This window comes from Photinus pyralis, unplaced genomic scaffold (assembly GCF_008802855.1).
Source record: "Photinus pyralis isolate 1611_PpyrPB1 unplaced genomic scaffold, Ppyr1.3 Ppyr1.4_LG2, whole genome shotgun sequence".
Taxonomy (NCBI): Eukaryota; Metazoa; Arthropoda; class Insecta; order Coleoptera; family Lampyridae; genus Photinus; species Photinus pyralis.
Genome location: NW_022170403.1, coordinates 27,506,001 through 27,529,202, shown reverse-complemented (window position 1 = coordinate 27,529,202; position 23,202 = coordinate 27,506,001). Strand labels below are relative to the sequence as shown.

General features: G+C 34.3%; 1 protein-coding gene across 5 annotated transcripts in view; it reads right to left on the bottom strand.

The window, feature by feature from the left end:
* The window catches only part of LOC116162958 (cubilin), a 170,492-nt gene that overhangs the window by 14,686 nt on the left and 132,604 nt on the right, over positions 1-23,202 (bottom strand). For 3 of the 5 annotated variants that reach the window (XM_031476752.1, XM_031476751.1, XM_031476754.1), the window contains exons 5-8: positions 18,453-18,476; positions 11,656-11,867; positions 7,981-8,188; positions 7,269-7,477 (exon numbers count right to left, since the gene is read on the bottom strand). In XM_031476752.1, the coding sequence (XP_031332612.1) occupies positions 7,269-7,477; positions 7,981-8,188; positions 11,656-11,867; positions 18,453-18,476 (653 nt within the window). The remainder of the gene's footprint in view (positions 1-7,268; positions 7,478-7,980; positions 8,189-11,655; positions 11,868-18,452; positions 18,477-23,202) is intronic. The other 2 variants (XM_031476753.1, XM_031476755.1) reach the window with 1 other exon arrangement.

The window sequence follows — 23,202 nt, the reverse complement described above, 5'->3', positions numbered from 1 at the left end:
CAACATTTAGGTAAGTTATATACACTACTCATCCCGATGGATTTTGTAAGGATTTCACTATAATTTTAAGGGATTTGAAAGATATGACCTGATTATAAGTATATAGTATAATAAATAAGTTAAAATAGCACCTAAAGCAGAGCAAATCTCTGAACTGTAAAAAATGTAAGAAGTCCATTCTGATTTCGCCATGACTTTGGGTCGTCAAATTGAGGGAATTGCGCATAAAATATAGATACGATAATCGGTTACAGGTGACACAACCGCGCGATCTTGTCACTCTAGAACGATTTTTAAGCGACATCACTAAGTACAAGAATACACCATCAGTTTTCCTCCTTAAAACTGTTTCTTATTTTAGTAATGAGGAGAGGATGTGATCTATATCTGTAAGCAGCATCGTCCATGGTTTGACCGGCTTAATGATCCTTCAAGTGCAATTTACTATACATACATATACACAATCCCTAAGATACGATATAAAACTTGGTCGATTTGAATTCTACATCGTTGTGCTTGTGTTACTGTAAAGAGTGTAACGCCAATTTAAAATCTAACCATTTTCTCTTTAACTGCCACGCATTGTGGTTACACAGTGTCATCATTAAATAAATATTTATTTTCAAACTGAATTCATTAAAATATAGTAGCAGGTTTTTTCACTGCCGCCGTTTCTCGTAGTATTCTAGTTTATCATTTTTTAATTCTTTTATCACACATGTAATACTCGTTGTCTATTAGGAATTTAAAAAGTAAACAGTAAACTGTTTAAATGTCGTTTATTGGAATTAGCTCACCCTATCTATGGAACCTAAGGCAACCGCCTTTGAAATATCTGTATTGAGTTTTGGGGTTCCATTATTCTATTTTTGTGCGAAACATTAATGTGAATGTACCTAAACGAATGATGAAGCAACCAGGAGACCACACTTTATTAAGAAGGAGTGGAAAATTCGTCTGAGTGGAGTCTTCTTTGGGCAATTAAATTACATAGGGAAAGGCATGTGCAATGAAGCAAATACTTCAGAAGCGTCGCCATCCCTACTGAGGATGAGATCTTTTGACCCCGATTGTTTCAATGTTTAATGCTTATCACCAAATTTACCGAGGCAAACCTTTCATTGCGAAAATTTACCGCCTTACTTCAGGAATGAAGAAGATAAATTATTATTGATGAAAATAAAAATGATTATGTTTTATGCTATAAAACAAAATAAATAAATAGGTGACCTACAATCTTGCTTTTCTGCAATTTACCTACAACCCAATCCACTTCGAAAGAGTATTTCATAAAAGCTGTAGAGATATCTTATAAAGCGAAACGTTACGAATGTAAACGTATACTCACATTTGAATATTACGTTTTTGTTCCCACAGCTTCACCGTTTTTTGTTCAGTTTTTCATTTCAGACCAATAAAGGCTTGTGTATAATCTACAAAATATGCCGAGTTACATATCAAGGGATGTACGTTTTACCGCCCCATCGCATAAATGATATCTACAGTTTTAAAGGATTCGTTTTAATTTTTATTAAGAGTGAAAAGAAAAATGTACATAAATATGCGGTATCTAATAATGAGAATTGCTAATGATTAGACAAAATATGTAGGTACCTACAATACACAACAATAAAATGAACGAAATAAAATTCAATCATGATTAGCATCAATCGACAGTGTTTTTACGTCTGCTGAAATTTGCAATGGGTTCTACAGAAACTGTTCAAGATAAGCCACAGATCTTGCGTGCACGAAAATGAATATCGGTTTGGGATCTAAACTTAACCCAATTGCCAAAAAATATTAACGGTGTTTTTGCCATTAAAGAATATTTAAGTTTCTGCTTTTGTCTTTTAAAGCCCGATATAGTTTCCTTTTCAAATGGTCTGCGCAAAAAGAAAGTATTTATAACTTCCCTAAAGTTTTTTTTAATAAAAAATAACATTACGACTTTCTTTGTATGACCAATTGAGGTAGATTAAGGTAGCACCCCTAAATCAGCGTCCCAATTAGTTACATGGCCATTTTTTCGAATCGATTAACTTGAAATTTTGACAGTAAGTATGGTATCATGCCAAAGGGCGCTTTCGACCTGGGGGTGGTTGCCACCCCATCTCGGGAGTGGTAATTTTTTTATTGTAATTTTAACACAGGAATAGATAGAAACATTAATTTTAAGCAAAAAGTGTTCCATACATTTTTTCGGAAAGTTAATACTTCTCCAGTCATTGGCGACCGAAAAAGTATAAGTTTCTCATAGAAAAGATCAATGTTTTTAATTGGTTATTCGCGAAAAACTCGAAAAGTATGCATTTTATAAAAAAACTGTGACCAACAAAATGGTCGCTTATACAAAAACAAAGAAACTGTTTTTTTTTAATACTTGCAGACCAATACGACTCGAGTTGTGGCTTGTTAAAAGTTAGCTCTTGTTCGTCAAACGCTAAATTAGAAAGTTTTACAGTTAAATAACGGCAAAACTAATCATTTTTCGAGAAAAACTTGTCAAATATTCTTTAAAGTATTTAAAAAACCTTTCTTTTTTAAAAACAAACTTTAGCATAAAAATTAAGTGAGTTACGTTGAAAATAACGGAGATGTACTTTTTTCAGCGAAAAAAACAGCGCAAGCAACCCCTTAATTACCACCCCAATTAAAATTAGTCTTTCCCTTTTTTCACTTTTCCATAATTACGTATTATTAGTACATTCTAGAAGTGTGACCAGTTTAGAGGACTGAATTTTGAAATAATCCAAGCTAAAAGTGAAAAACGAATCTGGTCAATTTTGTGAAAAACGTCCTTCGCTTCAAAATAACTACAAAACAACTGGAGATACGTAAAAATTGCTACAGCATCCAATTGTAGCATTTTTAATTCCAAACATTTTCCTCACCGAGAATTTTCTGTACGACAAAAATTAAGTGAGATATAGACATTTAAAAAGCGTGTATTTATATGGGCGCACTACCTTGTTTTAGCCCTTTAAGCTCACCCCATTTTAAAACTAAGAGTTTTAAGGGGTTTGATGTAAAGGGCCTTGTAGCTTTTGCAAAAACCTACAAAATGGTTTTTTAATGCACTTTCTATCATAAAAAACGAATTTTTTTCGAGAAATTCTGAAAGCACAAATCGGAGCATGAGTATCTACATGAGCGGTATACATTCCGTATATTACCTACACATAGAAACTTTTATACTCACTTACATCCATTCCATACACCATCTATATATACAGGGCCATCAAAAAGAATATCACTACTTTTAAAATCTGAATTTTAATTAAAGAAACAAAATAGAACCATGGGTTATTTATCAAAATGAGTAAGTTTTTTTTCACTAAAGAATACGTTCACAGATGTTCAATATGACTCCACTCGAGAGATATCGATATGATTATACGTGGGCGGCTGCCCGCAAGTTTTCTCTTTGCGCAAATATGTAAACACTCCTTCTTTTGAACTGTTTAATGTTCATATCACCGTTGGATGCATCACCATCTATCACGAGGTTGAACACCATACTTTGTTCCAAATTCACACTGAACAACTGCCGTCAATACTAGATTATTAACTTTTTGGGGGTAAATACTTTTTTTTATTAAACGACAATAAGGGTTGATTTTTAAGGGTTAAAATATTCTGACATAATGTTCCAAAACCTTTAACAATCATTACTCAACTCATCTAAACCAAATTTTACCTGCATTAAGCTTTAATATGTATAGTTTTATGAGTTTTGGTAATGAGGGGTACTTTTCACCAATAAAAAATGAAGAGCGCCCATCGGCATAGTATAGATTTTGAAGTGGAGGGTAAGTTGACCTTAATCCCTCATTTTCATGCAAAGCGATGCATTTTGAAAAAAATGCCAGGTTTTATACTATTTGAAGTTAACGTTGTGCGCGGCTGCACCATCATGTTGAGATCAACAGTTTTCAACTTTGGTTTTTTTGCCGTACATTGTTGTATTCGTAATTAAAAAAATGCTACTCAATACGGTATGTAATTTTTTTACGGTCCGTATTAAAAAATAAAGTTGATGATGATTTGTCAGAAATGGAACTTTGAATTAAAAATCTCTGAACGCTTTCTTGTTCAAATAGTGACCATGAGAAAGTGATTTTTTTTACTTTTCTGTAACTGCTCAAACATCAGGAAAAAATAAAAATAAAATCGGCAAGGTTTTTCTGGCATATCTTCGAAAGTCATCGGAATTTTTTGATTTTCTTCACAGTATGTTAATAACTGTTTAATTGCGGAACTTTTCCGTAATTTGATAATCATCGTGTCTTTTAAACTGTTTACCAATTAATTATATACTAAATTCTCCAGTAAGCACTGGTACCCACCCTCAACATTATTTAAGTAAAACCATTGAGTAATTTTCACTCAACGGTAAAACACAATCAGTATTAACATAGTGGCACGAAGTAGGCGCACTGAAAGTATAGGCGCACAAATCGGCAGAACACGAACACAAAACTATGGTATTAGTGTCATGTGTATACGAATATGATGGAGTTCCAGTGTTAAGTTTGACCTTTTGATTCTTTCGTAAACGGAAAGCGCACACAATATGGGGATTAGCGCACAAACTATCACAAAATGAGCAGAATATTTTGGCGATGTAACAAATTAGGATGCCGAGTTATGGGTGCTCCCTTCACCCAGCCATGAGTAGTAAATTTGAAACCTTTTGCAAACTGTAAAATTTACCTACATACCAAATTTTTTATTTCATCTTTTACTTTGTAATTTCATGAAAACGCCTCTAAAATTACTGCATGGAGATAAGCAAAAAAACCCTTAACGCAATGCTCGTTCACATTTAAACATAAATAACATCATATAAACTATTTTTATTCCCCTTAAAGTTATTTCAGGATCTACTTCATCATTTTGAACTGTCATTTCTAAACTTTTTCTTTTCCATTTTTTCGATAAAGTCGACATCTATAGGTATATCAAATTTCTAATTAGGCATTCTGCTGTCGATATACATGTATTTGTTCATAATAACAATAATAATAATAATAATAATAATTATAATGATTTTTTGTTTGTTTTGTTTTCCTCTTTCCTGATAGCGTTGGCTATTGTGCCCATCAATAGGTATGTTGGTAAGTACGAATTACATTATCCCTAGATGTCCAATGTACGTGTGTGATTTTTTTTTTTTTTTTTTAAGGACCCTACATAACTTCACCAGACACAGACACAGACACTAATCGTTACTTGATTTTAATCCGTGCGATTAGTTTACCAGGCTAGACCTGAGTTCTCACAAGAAACACCGACCATAATAATAATAATAAAGATCTTTATTCTTGGAACTGTGCATCACAGCCATTAAAACGTCATACAAAGAGGGAAAAAATAACAAACTTTACGTGCAGGTACGAACAACATTGAGTGAACACATAATAAGTAAATTAGCAAGTGGATTGCTTAAGTGAATCTAGCCGTCATGAACTCTGTGAATTCCTTGGCAGAATAAAATGTGTTTTCTTGAAAGAAATTTTTAATTTAAATTTTAAATGCTTGTTTGTTACAGGTGGTGAACTTTAACGGCAACAAGTTAAACAATTTTGAACCCATCATATAGGGGGATTTATTATAAAAAGAGTGGTGTGCTTCCTTGTGGAATTTTTTTCCTTGCTCCTCGTATTGTAGGTGTGGGTATCTCCCACTTTCCCAAAACTGTTTATATTTTTGTGTATATAACAGAGCAATTTGAATATGTAAATACTTGGGAGAGGTAAAATGTTAAAAGTTCATATTTTTTTGTTTACGTATCACACTGTACACGGAATGGTCTCCCTTTTGTTAGTTTTAGAAATAGTGTAAATTGACCCCACGGTACTTAATTTCCATGGTTGGTAATGAAAACTCTTGAATTTTCTTCTTTTTCCTGAATTATTGGTTTATCATAATCGTTTCTTTCTTTTTTATAAACTAATTTTGACTTTTCTATCTTCCGTATTTTTAGGGGGATTTTTCGAAAGAAATTCAAGCAAAGAGAAGGTGATGTCAAACCAATCGATTTCTTTCAAAGATCAGTGCTGTTGAATTTTTTTTTAATGTGAGATGGGTGTCAAAAAATCCCCTACCAAGGATCGTATTCGAATCTTAATATCCTGTTTCATTTTTGGTAATTTCTTCTAAATTTCTTCTTTTTTCTTGTTGTCGTTAATGTATCGTTTCACTATCTATTCAACTTTGTGTTATACGTTATTTTCGGCATACTATGGTCGCAAATTTTTTAATATTGTTCGTTAAATTTTCTGTATCACTATCAATTTGTTCTTATGTTCATATTTCCGAAAGCTTTTTAAACCGATTTTTTTGTCTAAAATGTTGGATTTTTAAGATTTGCTTTATCTGCTGTATTTTAATTTGCAAGAATGTTGTTTGTTTGCTTCCGAAATTGTTAATATTTTTAATTTTATTAAATTAACGGTTTGCTGACAAAGTTTACTTTAGGTTTAAAGTTCATAATTGGTTCGGCTCGATTTAAAGTTTAATTTAATCTTCTCTTTGTTTATTAACTGTTTTGTTACTACTCTAAAACAACTTTTTTATCCAAATGATCCCTGATATCGTAAACATTAATTAACATTAACAATTAACAATTAAGTAACATTATTTAGATCAGTGTTTTTCAACCTTTCTGAATACGTGACCTCTTTGCAAGTTGAACAATTCTGGCGATCCCCTGGCGCCTTAATAACGTTATGCCAAGTACAAGACTACGTATACAGAGTGTTAATTAATTGAGTGCCAATAATACAGGGTTGAATCCTCGAGAGATTTAAAGGAGAAAAGTTTATATCAACATATGTCCTAAATCTCTTAGTTTTTGAGCTACAGGTGTCAAAAAACCCTGTCATTTTCTGACGAATTTTGAAACTCGAATTACTAGATTTTTAAACACTTAATTAATAAGTAAGGTTGCTCTTGACAATGTGCGAGAAACCATCAACAGTGAAAAAAAGTATTTCGCACACGTGAAAAAGTTGAACCTGAACAGCAAATTTAATTAACAATCGGTTCAGGTGCAGAAAAAATATTGTGTATAACGCTAGCCTCTTCAAAATACCTTCAGTCTCAATGCGCGAAATTGAAGTTCGCGCTCTTCTTATATAAATAACTATTTCACTTTAGACTTCAATATCAGTAACAGTAAACAGCACATATCTTAGGTTTATTAAAAGTAAGACTTTGCTCAACCAACCTTTCTGTGATACAATAATTAAAAAATTACTTACCTAATTTTGTAAAAGAGTTTGAGAATTCAAACATTCCTTTAAATCCTCTATTTTGTGTATTGGCAGTGCGTGATAGAGTTACAAAGGATATAAATAACGACGCTTCCGATGAGTATAACACCAGGTTACGTTGTTGACCACAGTAAGTTCCTATAACCGCAGACGTATTATCTGGACCGTCGTACAATTTTACGTAATCGAAGGGACAGCTGGAAAAAAAAAGGCAATCAATACCGTAAGACAGGTCTATGAATTTTTAAAGTCTCTCCCCCAAAAGAAATCGGGCATGATTTTATTGACGTTGGCATCAAAAAGGTAGCGCAGCATTCGTCCCGGTTAATTTGATGTTACACTTTTTAAATTGTTTTTACTCGTTCGAGAGCTTTGAAGCTAATTATTTTCGGCACAGGAGAAACTTTCTCTCGCGCAAACATTATTTTCAAAATTTTCAATTATACATTTTTTTATTGGAGAGATCATTTATACGAAAGAAAAACGAAATCTAAACCCTAAATTGAGAAAAAGGTACATCATATCTTGTCTAGAACTTTATAACTGTGTTATTTATATAAGTACCCTAGAAGTAAGAGGAAAAAAGTATGTTTTATTTTACTTTTATATCGTACTAAGGGCTTTCTAAAGTTACTAAAGTTACTTTGATCTTTACAAAACTTATTTCTATAATTATTTAGAGTGTGACAGAAATACTTACTGCGGTCCACCAAAAAACAAGTCAAAATCTCGAAACTCCAATCGCACCCGTTGTCCAGGCGTACCAAGGAATTGGTATGTACATGTAATATCCTTTGGATAGGCACCCGGATAAGTAGGCGACATTATGAGTCCTGTTGGTTTAACTGCCCCTTTAATAAGAAAGCTACAAGGAGTGTTCGCTACCGGTACACCCACTTCGTATTCAGCTGCAAACAAAAGGGTTGTATTAAATTTCTTATCATTTGGGTAGGTGCCTAATAAATTGCCGTATAATCTTTACAATGTAAAATTCTATTACATTGAATTGAATTTAATGTAGAAACGGTTTTTATCTATTAGAATATTTTTTGATATCGTATAACTTGCGAAACCTAGAAGAGCCGAGCCTAATTTGGTGTGCTGAATTTAATGTGTGCATTGTGCAACACAAACAATAGGTTTTATTACACAACAATGAAACTAAATGGGTAGATACTGCATTTAAATGGCATGTTTAAGGAATCGCAGGGTTTGATGAAATTTTCAAAGTAGGAATAAGGGAAAATAGTAGCATTGTATTTGGAACAATACAATTACTTTTGGCAAACATCATCTGTAAACGCTAACAAGCTTACATTTTGAAGTGGTCTAAATTATTCATCCTTTAAGATGTATTAGGACAATCGCATATTCAGAAACCTGGATGTATTCCACGTAACCGTTTATTACATGACGTTGCCTCAGTTAAGCTACCTAATATCAAACAATGCCTTCAATCTTCTAATTTGAATTCTAAAACCTACTTAATGTGTACAAAACACAGAGTTATTTCATGGAATTATTGTTACACTTTGTATCAATTTGTAGCGTAAGCCGCTTTCAAATTTCAAGTAGAATTTGTTAATTACCGCCGTAGTCGACGTCACCTTCATAATTTCTCTAATAAAATTTAATAGCGTGTGGGGAAATTTCAGGGTAAAATAAATTGGAGATGCTATAATATGTTTATTTATAAGGCATTGTTGAGAAAATTGGTTTTTCGTCCGACACAAGTTCCCAATAATTTCCTTTGAAGGATTTGCTGATGCAGATCATGGAAAGGATAAACTAATTGCAAATTTTCTAGATTAGGGAAACCTACCTTTGAATAAATAAACTAGTTATCTATTCACCTTGCTTGCAGTATTTAACTACATGGAATTGGAGTAAACAATAATAAACTTAAATGGTATTTTGTTAGGAAACATTACCCAAAAACTTTTTTTTTCTTTTAAATTCGTTTATGTATTTATTTATATTTTAATTTGTACTTAAATCACCGTTATCATACAGAGTGGCCCAACGAGAAGTATACTAAAACACCCCCCAAAATTCTAAAGAGAATAAGTGCTTACAAATAGACAAGAAGTGAACAAATGAAATGATTTCGATGTTCCGGTTGTCTTAGCGTCAGGGTTACCAACGTTTACTTCATATACGTATCGCTTAAATACCCTGGAAATCGCCCAAAATCACAAAATACGATTGTTATTAATGCATTGTATTAAGCCAAAATAAAAGGTTGAGTTTTGTACTACGTCTTTCAACAACCCCCCCTCGAAAAAAGAAAGACAACTTTTAATTCTAGCACCTCTCAAAGCAAATTTCTGATTGCCCCACTGATTTTAGTTAAATGAATGCTTTCCCATTTAAAATAGGAGTTAAAAAGGTTATTCATGGGAGAGAGGTATTTTTGTAAGGAAGACACAGTTGTGGTGAAGAACTTGGTTAATAATTGTCCTTTATGTAACGATGGTTTACCGTGTAACAGCATGAACAGAACTAAGAAAAATTAAAGGTAGGATTAACTATGAAGTTGCGAGAAGACCATTTCTTTATTCCTTTGACATAATTTTTATAATGCTGTGTTTCCCAATATCTTTTTTTTTATTCATTATTGCTGTTTTTTTTTCTACAATTAATTAAATGGTGATCAATCGCAAACGGCAATCTTTTTTTAAAGTCTTAGTGCTGTATATAAAAGGCATTTTTAAACTCCTATAAGAGTGCCTCCTATTTGCTATTTCGGGAAATTGGATTCATTGACTTATAATAAAGACATTGCGAATTTAGAATATCGTTGGACAATGTATATTGAGCTAGCAGGAAATATTGAAAATAAAGCATTTCTGTTCGAAAACTTGGGTTTTACTATTTGTTGTTACGCCAAATCATTCTCTAACAATTCTCGTCCACGTACTTCTTCCAAGAAAGTATGAAAGATTATATGTAATAGTTATTTATGTATTAAGGGCATAATAGTGATGTTTATATTCTCGAGGGCGACAAGTTAAAAAGCTCGAGGACCTATGGCCCGAGAGCTTTTTAGTCGCCCGAGAGTATAAACATCAGTTTATGCCCGTGGTACATACAAAATTTTATGTTTTACAAATAGTTTTCTTCGTCAAAGTAAATATTCGTTTACAAAATAATTCATTGTGTTTGATTAAGTATGCGTGGTTCGAATTTGTTAATGTCATTGAAACCATCCAAACGTCAAACGTAATTTTAAATAATTCACGTCATCGTGAATGAGCAAGAAGTTCCAGAAACTATACGGAATAAGGCCAATCTTGTGATTTAGTATTGACAATTAATAATTGACGTTTCTAATTTTCAATGACCTGCAAGTATTTGTTAGTTTAGTCATTAAGTATGAATGAGTTACTATGGTGATACTTAATGCCCTAGGGCATAAAGTGGTACTTTATGCCCGCGTATCACAGATATAAAATGTGCTATGATAGGTTAGTAAGACATAATAGTACATTATATATCAAGGTAGAGAAGTCCACTATTATTGCCTGAGCACCAAGATTACATCTCGAGGCGCTTGCGCCGAGGGGTGAAAGGTGCGAAGGCAATAATAGACTTCTCTACCGTGGTATATATACTATTTTTTTCACTACTAGCACTTGAAATCCTCTAAATTAACATATTATATTGATAAGAGAGTTAACGGTTGGACAGAATTGTTTGTTTCTTAATTTAACACGTCAATCAAGTAGTGGAAGTACAAGTCAAACAGGCCGTATTTTGTTCTGTCATTGAGATTTTTCAAAGAGTAATTTCGTTCGAATTTTTTCAAAATGTGATAATTTTAGGTATGTAATTTCTCTGGAAATTGCGAATGGTGGCAATTATTCATTTTAGAGAACTTGTCTAAACGTTTATTGAGCGAAATTTCGGGTTGTGTTTTCTAAAAGTGACAGCGTGACAGTTCTCATTTTTGACTACTAGTTAATAATAAAAAATTATTAACCACTTTGAACAAATGCCGAGAAAGCCTACTTTACAAGTGGAAAAAAGGTTAATAATCATGTCATCAGACGCTAGTAGTGAAAAAACTATATTATGTATCTATACCTACATTATTATTATAGTGCAGCATTTTCTTTATGCCACCAGAATATGGTTTGATAAATTTCGTGCTTCAACCCGTGGCGTGTACATAATTATACGAAACGTTATATCGGGCTGTTTTGTTAGTTGAAGTATAGTCTTTTGCATTAATTAATTCCGCCGTTGTATGAATAGATCATATACTAAGAATAACAGTATGTAGGCTATTTGAATTTTACTCTGTTTAGTAATAATATCGACTTCAGCATACGCTACAGATCTAGGAAACTAATTAACATCAAATCCTACTTACAATCGTTAATAAAGGAATATCTGCCAGTGAAGAGATCGGGCGTCGAGTTGTTCTTATCCGAATAGAAACTGAGGGCGATGGCGCGATAAAGCGAAATCCGACGTCTCGGTGAAATGGGTCCACAGTAACGTCCTCCAAAAGGGGAGTTGATCAACTCTGCTGGATCCGGCTGCACCACCTCAGAGTACACGTCCATGTACTCGTGGATACAGCTAGGTACATACAAAATATACGTGACGATGTTATACTCAAGTTCTAAAGATCTTAAAAGCAATTTATTTTCTCGCATGCTTATGATAAAAGAAGAAAAACAGATTATTGAGTAGGTATTCGATAAAATCAATCCCTCTTTGTAATTAAACGTGAGATTGTAGAGAAGCCATGCAATAAAGCAATAACTATACATAGACGTGCGTGTTTATTACTCAATTTAGGTATATCTCTTTGAATTTATAGAAGATTGGGTTTAATTATGTCAAGAATAATTTATGTAGCGAGTTCCAATCCAATGTATACATGCTTTCCATACCAGACAAGTATAGCCATATAGCAAAATTTATTCTCAAATTGTGTATAACAATATAGAACCGACTTGCACCTACCTAGTCCATTTAAGTTATCTACAATTAATGCCAAAGCTTTCTTTTCAAATACAAACTGATTTTCTGAATTCTCAGTAAATAAAGCACACGCACTTGTTTCTGTCTTTCTAAATGTGGATAATTTTCTTTAACCACTGTGATTATTTTTAACGTGTTTCAGTAAAATACACCTTAGTCCATCGGTCGGTCAAAGGGTTTGAACGTTCAACACTCAGGCCTCATGGAAAGCTGCGGATTTTTCATTTAACAAGACGTGTTACAGTCTAACAGTTAGTGGCATATTTTCTTAAAGTTTTGTTATTGTTGAAATTTGGTCTTCGTATATGCTATTACAAACGCGATAATTCCTTATTACATGTAATTATATGGCGTCTTTCAAAGTCTTACTTATCATTTCAGTACATTCATATAAATAAAATAAAGCAAGGTTCATTAATAGTAAAACTGATTAAATTTTGAAAATCTTCGATCACCCACCACCGCCGCGTCATCCGCGAAATGGCTGCCAGACTCTCGCATAATATGCTATTAGCATACACATCTTATATCCAAATATCAACAATAATAAAACTCTTTAAGAAAATGTGCCAGTAGCTCTCCTACTATTTGAAAAGAAGGGATTTTCCGGTGCCGTTTCCGGAATTATTCGACTCCGAAAACCCTGTTTTTTATGTATGGGTAACTTGTGTGGCAATTTACAAAACAATCGCAACATTATTAATTTTATTATCTGACAGTTTGTGTCGTCGCGCGTTGTATACCGTGTGTCCCAGGTTAAACACAGCATAGACAAACATAATTAATGTATTTTTTCGTGACGGATTCACGAGGCCTTTGATATGTATATTTGAAGTTGCTTGTTGCGCTTGCCTGATGCTAGAAAGAGAACAGCAGTACATTGAACGTTAATTTCAAAGACTGCGTGGATCTTTCGCGAGAAAATACATTACCGTTTCCCTATGATGGGTTCTACCTGGGGCACACTGTATGTATCGAAATTAATAAAATCGAATACCGAGCTGTTCTGTTCTTTACAAAACAAGAAAAACCTCCAAAAGTTATCCGGCAGGAAATGTTGACTGTATACCCTTCTAAATCAAGCATTTGCGAGTGATAAAAATTGTGTAAACTTGAACGCGAATCATTGTATGATGATCGCCGTCTAGGACACCCTGTTGACGTGATCACTTTAGATATTATTGAAAAAACGAAGTGTTAGAATGTTAGAGGATTCAAAACTAAAGAAGAAACAATTATGAGTTTCAGAAAGCACTGTTTTCAGTGCGCAAGTGTAGACTTTCAAAAGCTGCTGTAGCTGACGCTGGTTTCGAAGAAATTGAACATCCGCCTTATAGTCCAGATCTAGCACCCAGTGACTATTTTTTGTTTCCAAATTTAAAAAAAAAAACCCTAAAGCACCGACAAATTTAAGCGGAGTAGCTTAAGCGTAGCTTTAAAATCCATGGCAACGATTATTGAGACAATGGTTGCCATGGATTTTAAGCTACGCTTAAGCTAAGCTCCGCTTAAAATTGTCGGTGCAAACGGCCATAAGAGGACCAAATTTAGAGACAATGGCGAACTTATAGCAGCTGTTGAGCGCCATTTTTCTGAAACACCAAATTAATATTTGTGTATTGGATTAAGGATGTTATTGAAACGGTGTTACACCGTATTCAAAAGCAGGGGAACTATATTGAAAAATAAAACTTTGTTTTTTCATGCCTAGTTCGGGAATATAAAAACGACTCCTCGTACTTATGATATTATAGTGAATGCGGCAGTATGCTCAAACATAGATTTGAACACGCGTTAAAAATATGAATGCAACACACAAAGCTATAAAAATGTACTTGCGTTTTGTAAATTTTATCATTTCTTCCCTAAGTCATGGTCCACCGATGTATCGCTACTTTGCTATTTGTGTAACTTATTAACGAGCTCCTAGCGAGTTTATAATTTTGCGGTGTCTGTCCGTCTGTTCGTTAGCACGATATCTCGATAACGAATGGACCGATTACGATAAAATTTAGTAGATGGATTTATTTATCAAATTTGTAGATCGGAGTTTGTGAATTGGCAATGTAGCCCAAAAAATAAGGAAGGCCCTTTTGACATCTCCGTGAGTTATGAACCGAATTGCATGAAATTCAATATGCGTATAGCTTTAGCCATATAAAACGCAATTCCAAAAATTGAGCCTAATCGATCAACATTCACAGTGCATCTCGACCATTTATAAACCGAATTGCAAACTTTCTTACTTATGGAGGGATGTAAATGAAATTTCATACATGGCCACTTGGAGTAAAAGCAAATGTAGCGCCATTTTCCAAATTTGGTTTTGTGCAGGATCCAACATTCTTATTTATGGAAGCAATTAAATGAAATTTCATTCATACATTTATACACTTTAAATAAAAGCAAAACTAACATCCGGTTTAAAATCTGGTTTTGCACATGCTATAGCCATACCTAGGAGCTCGTTTTCTATATTTGTGTAGTTTATTTCTTTATTTATCTTACTGAAATAATATGTTGCTCTACACCATCTTCGTCGAGACTACAACTCACTGCTTCAATACTAAATAAAAAAGGAAGCGATTACACAACAGCCACCAATCAGATGCATGCTATTAACTAAAGTGAATTAATTTAGAAATCAATACATTCCACGTGCAAAGTTCTTGTGCTTACTCAACTATTTCAACAACAACGTACAATGTTTTAGGATCAAAACTCTGCGTATTGAGAACGGGTATTTAACTTTACCTATCCTAGGTATAGTAAAGGGTAGTGCATATTTGTGTTAAATGGTGTCTTTAAAGGTAATAATGTAAAATATCACTTTCTCTAAATGCTAAGGTCAGTAAAAGTTTTAAGAAGACAGTTGCCAGTTGGTACCCTCTACCGTCTTCCCGGAACAACCCTACAGCTTCGTAATTGCCAAAAATGCCCTAAAAACTTCCTACTGCTACGTGAAATGATTCATCAACTACGTGTATAAGTATAAGCCAAATACCTTAAACGCTTACCTATTCCAAAATAAAGAGATTTTCGTACTGACTTTAGGTGAAAATTCCGACTACAGTAGTTTTGATTTACAGATTCAACAATCAGTAGCCGATCTATTCAAGTGGGACTGGGCCCGATGCGAAATGGAAGGTGGACGTCCAAAATGACCGAAAAACTCCCAACACAGGAAGGTGTGAGAGTTAAAGGTGGATTCAAAAAGTGATGTAAACGCATGAAGCAAAACATACCGTGTTCGTCCATCCGCGACTACGATTGGCTATTGGCTCTGCGTTTACACAACAAACCTAACCAATTACATCATTCCCCCTCCACACAAAAGATATAAAATCGGTTGCAGTTAGTATCATATCAACGACTAAGAGGTCGGCAACAAGCCGGAAACTGGAGTGGAAGTGAAGTCAGGGGTTAACAATTTAATCACTTCCCATTAGCAGTTAACCATACCATCATTTTTCGAATGGAGAGAATTTATTAATAGTCCAGTCATATAAACCGTAAATGGCGTAGCTACTTATCAGCACCTGAAGGGGTAGGCAACCCGCACTTAAAGGGTTCAGATTATACCCCTGAATGCCATAAAATCTTTGTGATTTTATTTATTTTCCTTTGTGGCTAATTATGCAAGTTTAGAGCTAAAAGAGTGTCGGAAAAATGGTACAGTCATTAGAAATCTCAACATTTCCGTAATCAAACTTTCACCCCCCTCTAACAACGGGGTTTCCAGGGACGAAAAAGTGTGGCGCCAGGTCGGAACTCTAAGAGGAACGATCAAAGAGCACGTGTGCCAATTATCATAGCTTTACTCAAAAGTGCGAACTTTTACCGTCATCTCCCAGACTATGGGTGATACAACAGGAATAACAAATTTAATTACAGGCCTGCCAATAAAAAAGAACAAGGAGGAGATTAATAAACAACTTGATACATATTCACAAGTAGAGGGCAAAAAAGGAGGAAGCTGAAAGTACTAGTGATGTAGAAAACTAATAAATGCCTGAGTTGGATAAAATATAGGTGATGGAGGTTGATGTGCGTGAGAATCTACGGGATTTACAATAAACCATAGGTACTGTTATTGTGGGTCATTTTAATCATGTTTATTCGCATTTGCAGTAATTTATCGAACTAGGGGACAATAGTACGTGGAAAGTAAATGAGGATTTTAATGATGTTATTAAGATAGGAATGTGTGGTAATTTAGTAGCAGCTTTAGTTAATACAGAGGAGCCAAGGTTTTATTAACTTCAGAAACTATTATGAAGAAAAATAGAAATATTTAAGGTAGGAATTACTGAGATTTCAAAAAGATCATGTCAATGCATAGAATAGATGGCTATAGGAAGCCAACTCTACACGTAATAAAGATCTGCAAAAGTCACGTGATCGATTCGAAATGTTTTTGTAATGACGTCACCACGAAAGTGCCGAATGCGTCTTTAATTAATTTTGCCATTATTTTAAAACGAAAAGCTTGGAGAGGGGTCCCAAAAATTTGAAAAGGGTTTTAAAACGGGTTTCGGTAACATTATATATTTATAATTATATTTTCAAAATGGTGGCACTTCCCGAAAGACCGGAAGTGGCTAGTAACTTCGTTATTTTAAATGGCAACCCCTATTTTTTATTGTACTTTTGATTTCTACGCGAAATTTCAGTTCTTTTGGCCCACATGTCGACACCTACAATTTATGGTTTTTATATTATTTTAACCTTTAATTTAAAAAAAATGCCGGATGCAAACGATACTGATTACTTGAAAACGATTGTAGTTATGGCATTCCATTTTTACCACTGCATAGAGAAAGAATAGAGCTTTCGTTTAAAAGCTCAGTTTTTTTTTAAAATGACAAAATTGGCATATTTTGATAATGCATGTTCTTATAGCTACCTTCAACAGTCTCTGACTTTTCCCATTTCACCGTATCGATACCATTTTTTCCGGATTTTCTTTTTAGTAGTCGGCCATGATTTTATGACAATTGAATTTTAAACAAATCTAGTGACACTATAATGTATCTCGATAGTCGAAAAATTGCCCGCAGTGGTTTCATCCATGAAGATATTTGGAATTTCATTGTTATATTTGTGGTGAAATGGACAGAATCAAGTAATCAATTTTCAAGGTACCGTCTGTATCTGACCCAAAAAACACCCTGTATAGTATATGTACTTTGTATACACTGTCATTTAGTAATAGGTTTACCAAGAAAAAATCTTCAAAGCACAATTTGCGGTATTAAATAGCCGTGAAAAAACTGTAGTAGACACACAATTTTGGCACAAATAGGGGATGCTAAAAATACCGATAGTATGCTAATGCTCTGGTGCTCTCTTGTACTAATAAAATTAAATTATTAGGAAACTTTGGTATACGAACCGTCACGATGGTTTCGTTCAAAACATTAAACATTAACAAAGGGATGGTATGAAAAACACCTAAATGTGAACCTCAACTATCTATACAGTATACGTCAAAATAAACCGTATCGAAAGCCATTTAGATCATTTGAAAGTTAAACATGTGCAGCATTGCGGCGCAAACGGGCTTAATAAAGACTTGCAAATTATCATAGTTATTTGTATACCAAGGCTGCTAAATGATTGGTGTACCGAGAGAATAAGTTTTGGCCGAGGTGTAAGCGACAACATTTTTTGTGCAATCGCAATATTTATAAATAAAAATAAACAATGTTTCAAATTTTCAATTTTAATTTTTAAATACCTTCTGTCAATTGTGGCCTGCCATGAGAAAGTGTACGAAATAGTGTTACCATGGCTTTCTATTCATAAATATTACACAAAATGGTCTAATTTTACTTATATGTTATAGCTACAGGGCTAGCGGCCGATTTCGCCCCGCTAGAGAGGCCGCGAATTGCCCATTTCGCAGCCGATTGCACAAAAAATATTATAGTGACTGCGGTAGTTGCAGTTATCCTTTGTCATAGTTCTCTACGTAGTTCTCACAGTGGTCTTAGTTTCGGTACTGTTTAGCTTGACGGAACTGTATAATTTAAAAACTAAGTAAGTACCTGCGTTCACTATGAAATTTTACTTATAGACTGTGCAGTATTAGGTACACATTTAAAGCACAACAAAAATAAATAAAACAGCATGCAAATAGGAGAGAAAAAGAAAAATGAAAGTTGTGGTACTCACGGAGGGATTTCTCCGGCTGCCCCACTGTGGCAATATAAGAACAATCAGTCAACACCTGCAGTGGCCTTTTTTCGTGCAAAGGTACTTGAATATGAACCACCTTCGTTAACATTTTATGCCAAGCTTTACGATGCTAATTATTTTCCCTTAACCGTACGAAAATTAGATTTAGAAGTTGATAGTTTAGACAAGAGTACCATAATGTCGATGTTTTGTCCCTAAGATTAAAATGATTTTCTCAAAGATATAGTCATTTACAGCAATTATGTCAAAATGGCAAGTTTAATGACAACGTATATACAGTATGGAGGGAAAATGTTAAATATTGACTAATAAAACAAAATTATTTTTCATAAAATGTTGTGTTACTTTGAAATTACTAATGTTGAAAAAATGTGAAGTGAATTTTGATTCTAGTATGAAGATTTAGATTTCAATTTTTTAAATTACGATTCGTAGTTACTTTTATTGGACGATAAACAAATAAATTTTTTCAAAGTATCTGTCATTCATATTTGTAAATAAAGCACAACAAATGTTTTCCCGTTTATATACCCGATTGCTGACACTATACATGTATAGTATGTAATATAAAGTAAAGGTTTATGCAGGAGAAAACTATATAAATGTAATATAGATAATAAGTGCCAGTTTTACAATTACTCGTGACAGGATGGTGCACTTATTAATCATTCGAAAAAGCTACACTGCAATATTCCAATTCCAATCAAATATAATTGCGCAACTGTCAGACCTCTCCTATTAACACGGCGCATTATATCGGGATTATTGAAATTAAAACTAACCCCGCTTATAATATAAAAATCTGTGTATGGAAAAAAAAGAGAGCGGAACGTTATTGGAAACGTTTTAGGAGTCTCTCATGCTGCAAATTACTTTTCATACACTAATGCATATGTTGATTGCTGAAGGTTACTAATAAAAAACCCCATTATGATATGTTCGTGTATATTTGCAAACCCTCTTCACAAAGAGATAGTCCACTAACTGCCAAAAAGGAAATTTGTTAGTACACTACGTCGATTGCGTTAACCGTCGTCATTCTGTTAGGTCAAATATACTTACGTAAAAATCTGATGATTTGCCCGTTGGTTACATGAAACGATATATATGGAGGTAAATAATTGAGAAAGTATGTATTACATATTTTATACAAAAAAGGGTGTACACAAATACACAATATATAAGCTTTTCCAGTTATTTTATTTACTTCCTTCAGAACAATCAGCCGCTTAGTGCCTGCATTTGGAAAACGTAACTGTCTATTCGTGAGTTTGCCCAAACGGTGCAATGTGGTGTTACATTAAAGCGTATCAACTCGCCACTTTAGGTATGTAGGTATGTACGAGTATGTACCTACCTAGGTATACCCACTTCCAAGATAGACCCAAATCCAATGTAAATATAAAATAAGGAACCCCATTTGCATTAAAATCCTTTGACAAGCAATTTCGAATTTGAAATTTATCGAACTCGTGAACCAACAAGTAGATTTGTACACGATTTGTATGCAAGTTACGTGTAAATAAATGCTACTGGCTAATGCTAAATCTGCTTTCCTAATTCAGAAAAGCGCTTGTCAATGCATAAGGTGCATATTGCAATTGCTAATCCCGTATTCTAAACAAACAGTAAATTACAGTAAAATCAAGAAAACACAATCTAGGATCCGTTAGTACTTTAGAATATATCTTGCAAGAAGATGAATGCCCGATTTCACAAAAGTAATCAGTGATTTAAAAAAATTTGAGGATGTTAGCCATCTTTAATTATGTGTTTCCGATTCTAAGATTTCTAATCATTGATTAACCTTAATCATCGTTTGTGAAACCAGCCATATGACGAAAGTCTAGGCCTATGATTAGGTAAATGCATATACGTAATCCATAAGCATACACTTGCTACCTATTGAAAACTTCCCACTACGGATTTATCGAAAACCACTGACTAATGGCAAAAACCCCGAGACACGTCAAAAGATTTGTCAAGGGGGACCACTGTTTAACCAAAAACTACATCACCCTCTTTCACCCTCTGCCCGCCAGGGCCATTCCTTTAAAAATCTTAAATGACAATTGGTATCGAGTAATATCTTGTTGGAAAGGTCTTTCGAAGTCCGTTATTTTGACGCTTGATTTTTTAAAATCGGTCGATTCGTTTTCGAGAAAATTAGAAAAATCGACCTATCTTAATTTGTTCAGATAGAAAACTTTTCCGGAGGTCCGGCATTAAACGTGACGGCAGTTTGCCGAGCACTATGATTTTGGGCACCATAAATTAGATTAATTTCCACCCTTTGGTTTAGTGTGTAAACCCTTTTGGAAGTAAAATCTGAATCAATAAATTGATTTTCACTATTCCAAGATTGTCACAAAGGTAACTAACAGCAAATTAAATTATTTCCTTCCCATGGGAATAAGTAAGTGATATTTTCGTTTGTTTTTGTTTTCTATCTGAACAAATTAACATAGGTCGATTAAATAAATTAAATAAAGATTTTCCTGTGTGTGAAAGGGAGTGAAGTAGTTTTTGGTTAAACAGTTGTCCCCCTTGTCAAATCTTTCAACGAGTCTCTGCGATTTTTCCATTAATCAGTGGTTTTCGATAAATCCGTGGTGGGAAGTTTTCAAATGAACACCCCGTATACTTCGCTTCAGGTTCTATTCACTAAAGAGCTGTTTTGTTTAAGTAAAAGGCTGTGCTCTGAAGTAAAGGTTTGCTTTTTTGGTACAAAAATAAGGATACGGGCAAACACAAATTCAGTAATGCAGAATAACTTCCGGCATAAGAGCTCCCATTGTTTGATCAGTTTTTGAGGTACTTTAGTAAAATTTATAATTGAGCGCAAGTGTGGAGGATAAGTAAAGGACGATTTGTAAAAATGTGGGCAGTTATATGCATGTAAAGCAACAATTTGCGAAAACGCCTCTGATGTGTAACGATTTATTTACAAAGCATTATTATCTACCGTTTACGGTTTATTACTTGTTAAAAGATCGTCGTAACATTTAAATCAATTTCATAGATAGCTCCGTCTATTGTTGGAAGTTAAAAACGCAAAATGCGCATACTACCAGCGCTTTGATTCGTGCGTGTCGATTTTCATCTTCTTTTTTTTCGTAATCCGTATTAAAATACACTTCGTTTTCACAAACAGCTGAAATCGTGAGTTAGAACGCCCGGAATTTTAATTGCCATCATCCATGTATACTCGTATTGATCTCTGGCGATTGGATTCGTAATTTGGGGATTCTGAATTTCACCTATACTCTAGTGAGGATATACATTGCGTTATTTCTTTCTTCCTTATCGTAAGACCACCATGTGCATGTGCATCTGGTGAGGAAGAAGAAACACCACTTCACGTCATTTGGCATTGTGAAGTAACGTGGGTTCGCCTTATCAAAATTCTGGACTTTCTTAAAGGCACAGGCATTTTTGAAGGATAGACAATACCGGGTAGCACAATAGACCAAAGGGTCGCAGTGCAGAAATCAACTGGGACCACCCCTAGTACGATAATAATAAATGATAGTCTTTCAGAATTAATAATTTTTGCTCTGAAGCAGGCTGCGCCCACTTATTATCGTATTTATTTCACGAAAAATGTCTCAGCACGTCGTAGAAGGCTCCGTTTTTTTATTTTATAGGTTACAACACGTAGGGAGAGCGAAAAGAAAAACGAATGTGCAATGCGTTTCCGTTTCTGCGTGAGTGCACAGTAACTGTTATTTACCCCGATATTTTAACAAAATTTTAAATACCGATACTTCTCATAAGTGACTCTAGTGGACATACTATGAAATAGATTTTCGCATGTGCAGAACCAACTTTGTTATTATTTATAAAATTCTGACATTCTCTTTCCTATTACCTATCTTGCAAAGGCGTGTATCGCATTTCCTGTTCTTGTAGTTCAGTCTACAGCTTCGTTAGCACTCAAGTTTCCGAGCACGAACAGCATGTTCGAGGTCATCACATCTCTTAAGTCTGCGTTTCCTGACCATTCTCTTCAAAACGGCCACAGTATTATATTTCAGGAGGCAAACTCTCCCATTCTCCCTTCTTCTACCAAAGAAAAATCCACGAGGGCATTGAGATCTTCAAGCACCCTAACAATTTCCACCGTGACAAGGAATGGTCACTTTCTCCGCTTTGGAAATCTGTCATCCGATTGGATGATGTATCACTTTCGCCAATTTCTCCTGACGGAATAAGTTTCAATAACAAGGGTCTTGTCCTAAGAAGTGGGCGAAACATTGATTTTTCGTTCAACAGTAATACGGTCGTATCTCGGAACTTGCTCGTATCTCATACCATATTATTTACTTATAGACCGGGAGGCAGCGTACATAGTAACTAAACCATAATAAAAATATTCGACAATACAGGCTGAAAGTACGTTGAAAACTAGTAATAAAATCACTCGTCTGCCAGTTGTAAGTGGCAGCATTATTTTTTTATAATAATTCGAAATATGTCGGGCTAACTTCTTCGTTTGTGACTCATTTCATACCCTCAACACCTTAAGATTTGTAAGGATATACAGTGAGTTTTTTTTTAAATGCGAACATAGGAGTTTGCATGCATTGTAATTTCCCTATATTCGATTAAAAAAAAACACATCAATCTATGAGAGGTGCGCGGTTCACATTCCCAAAACGCGCAAATTGTGTGACTATGAACAGCAATTCATAGTCTTTATGATGAAGAGCACTCGGTAAGATTT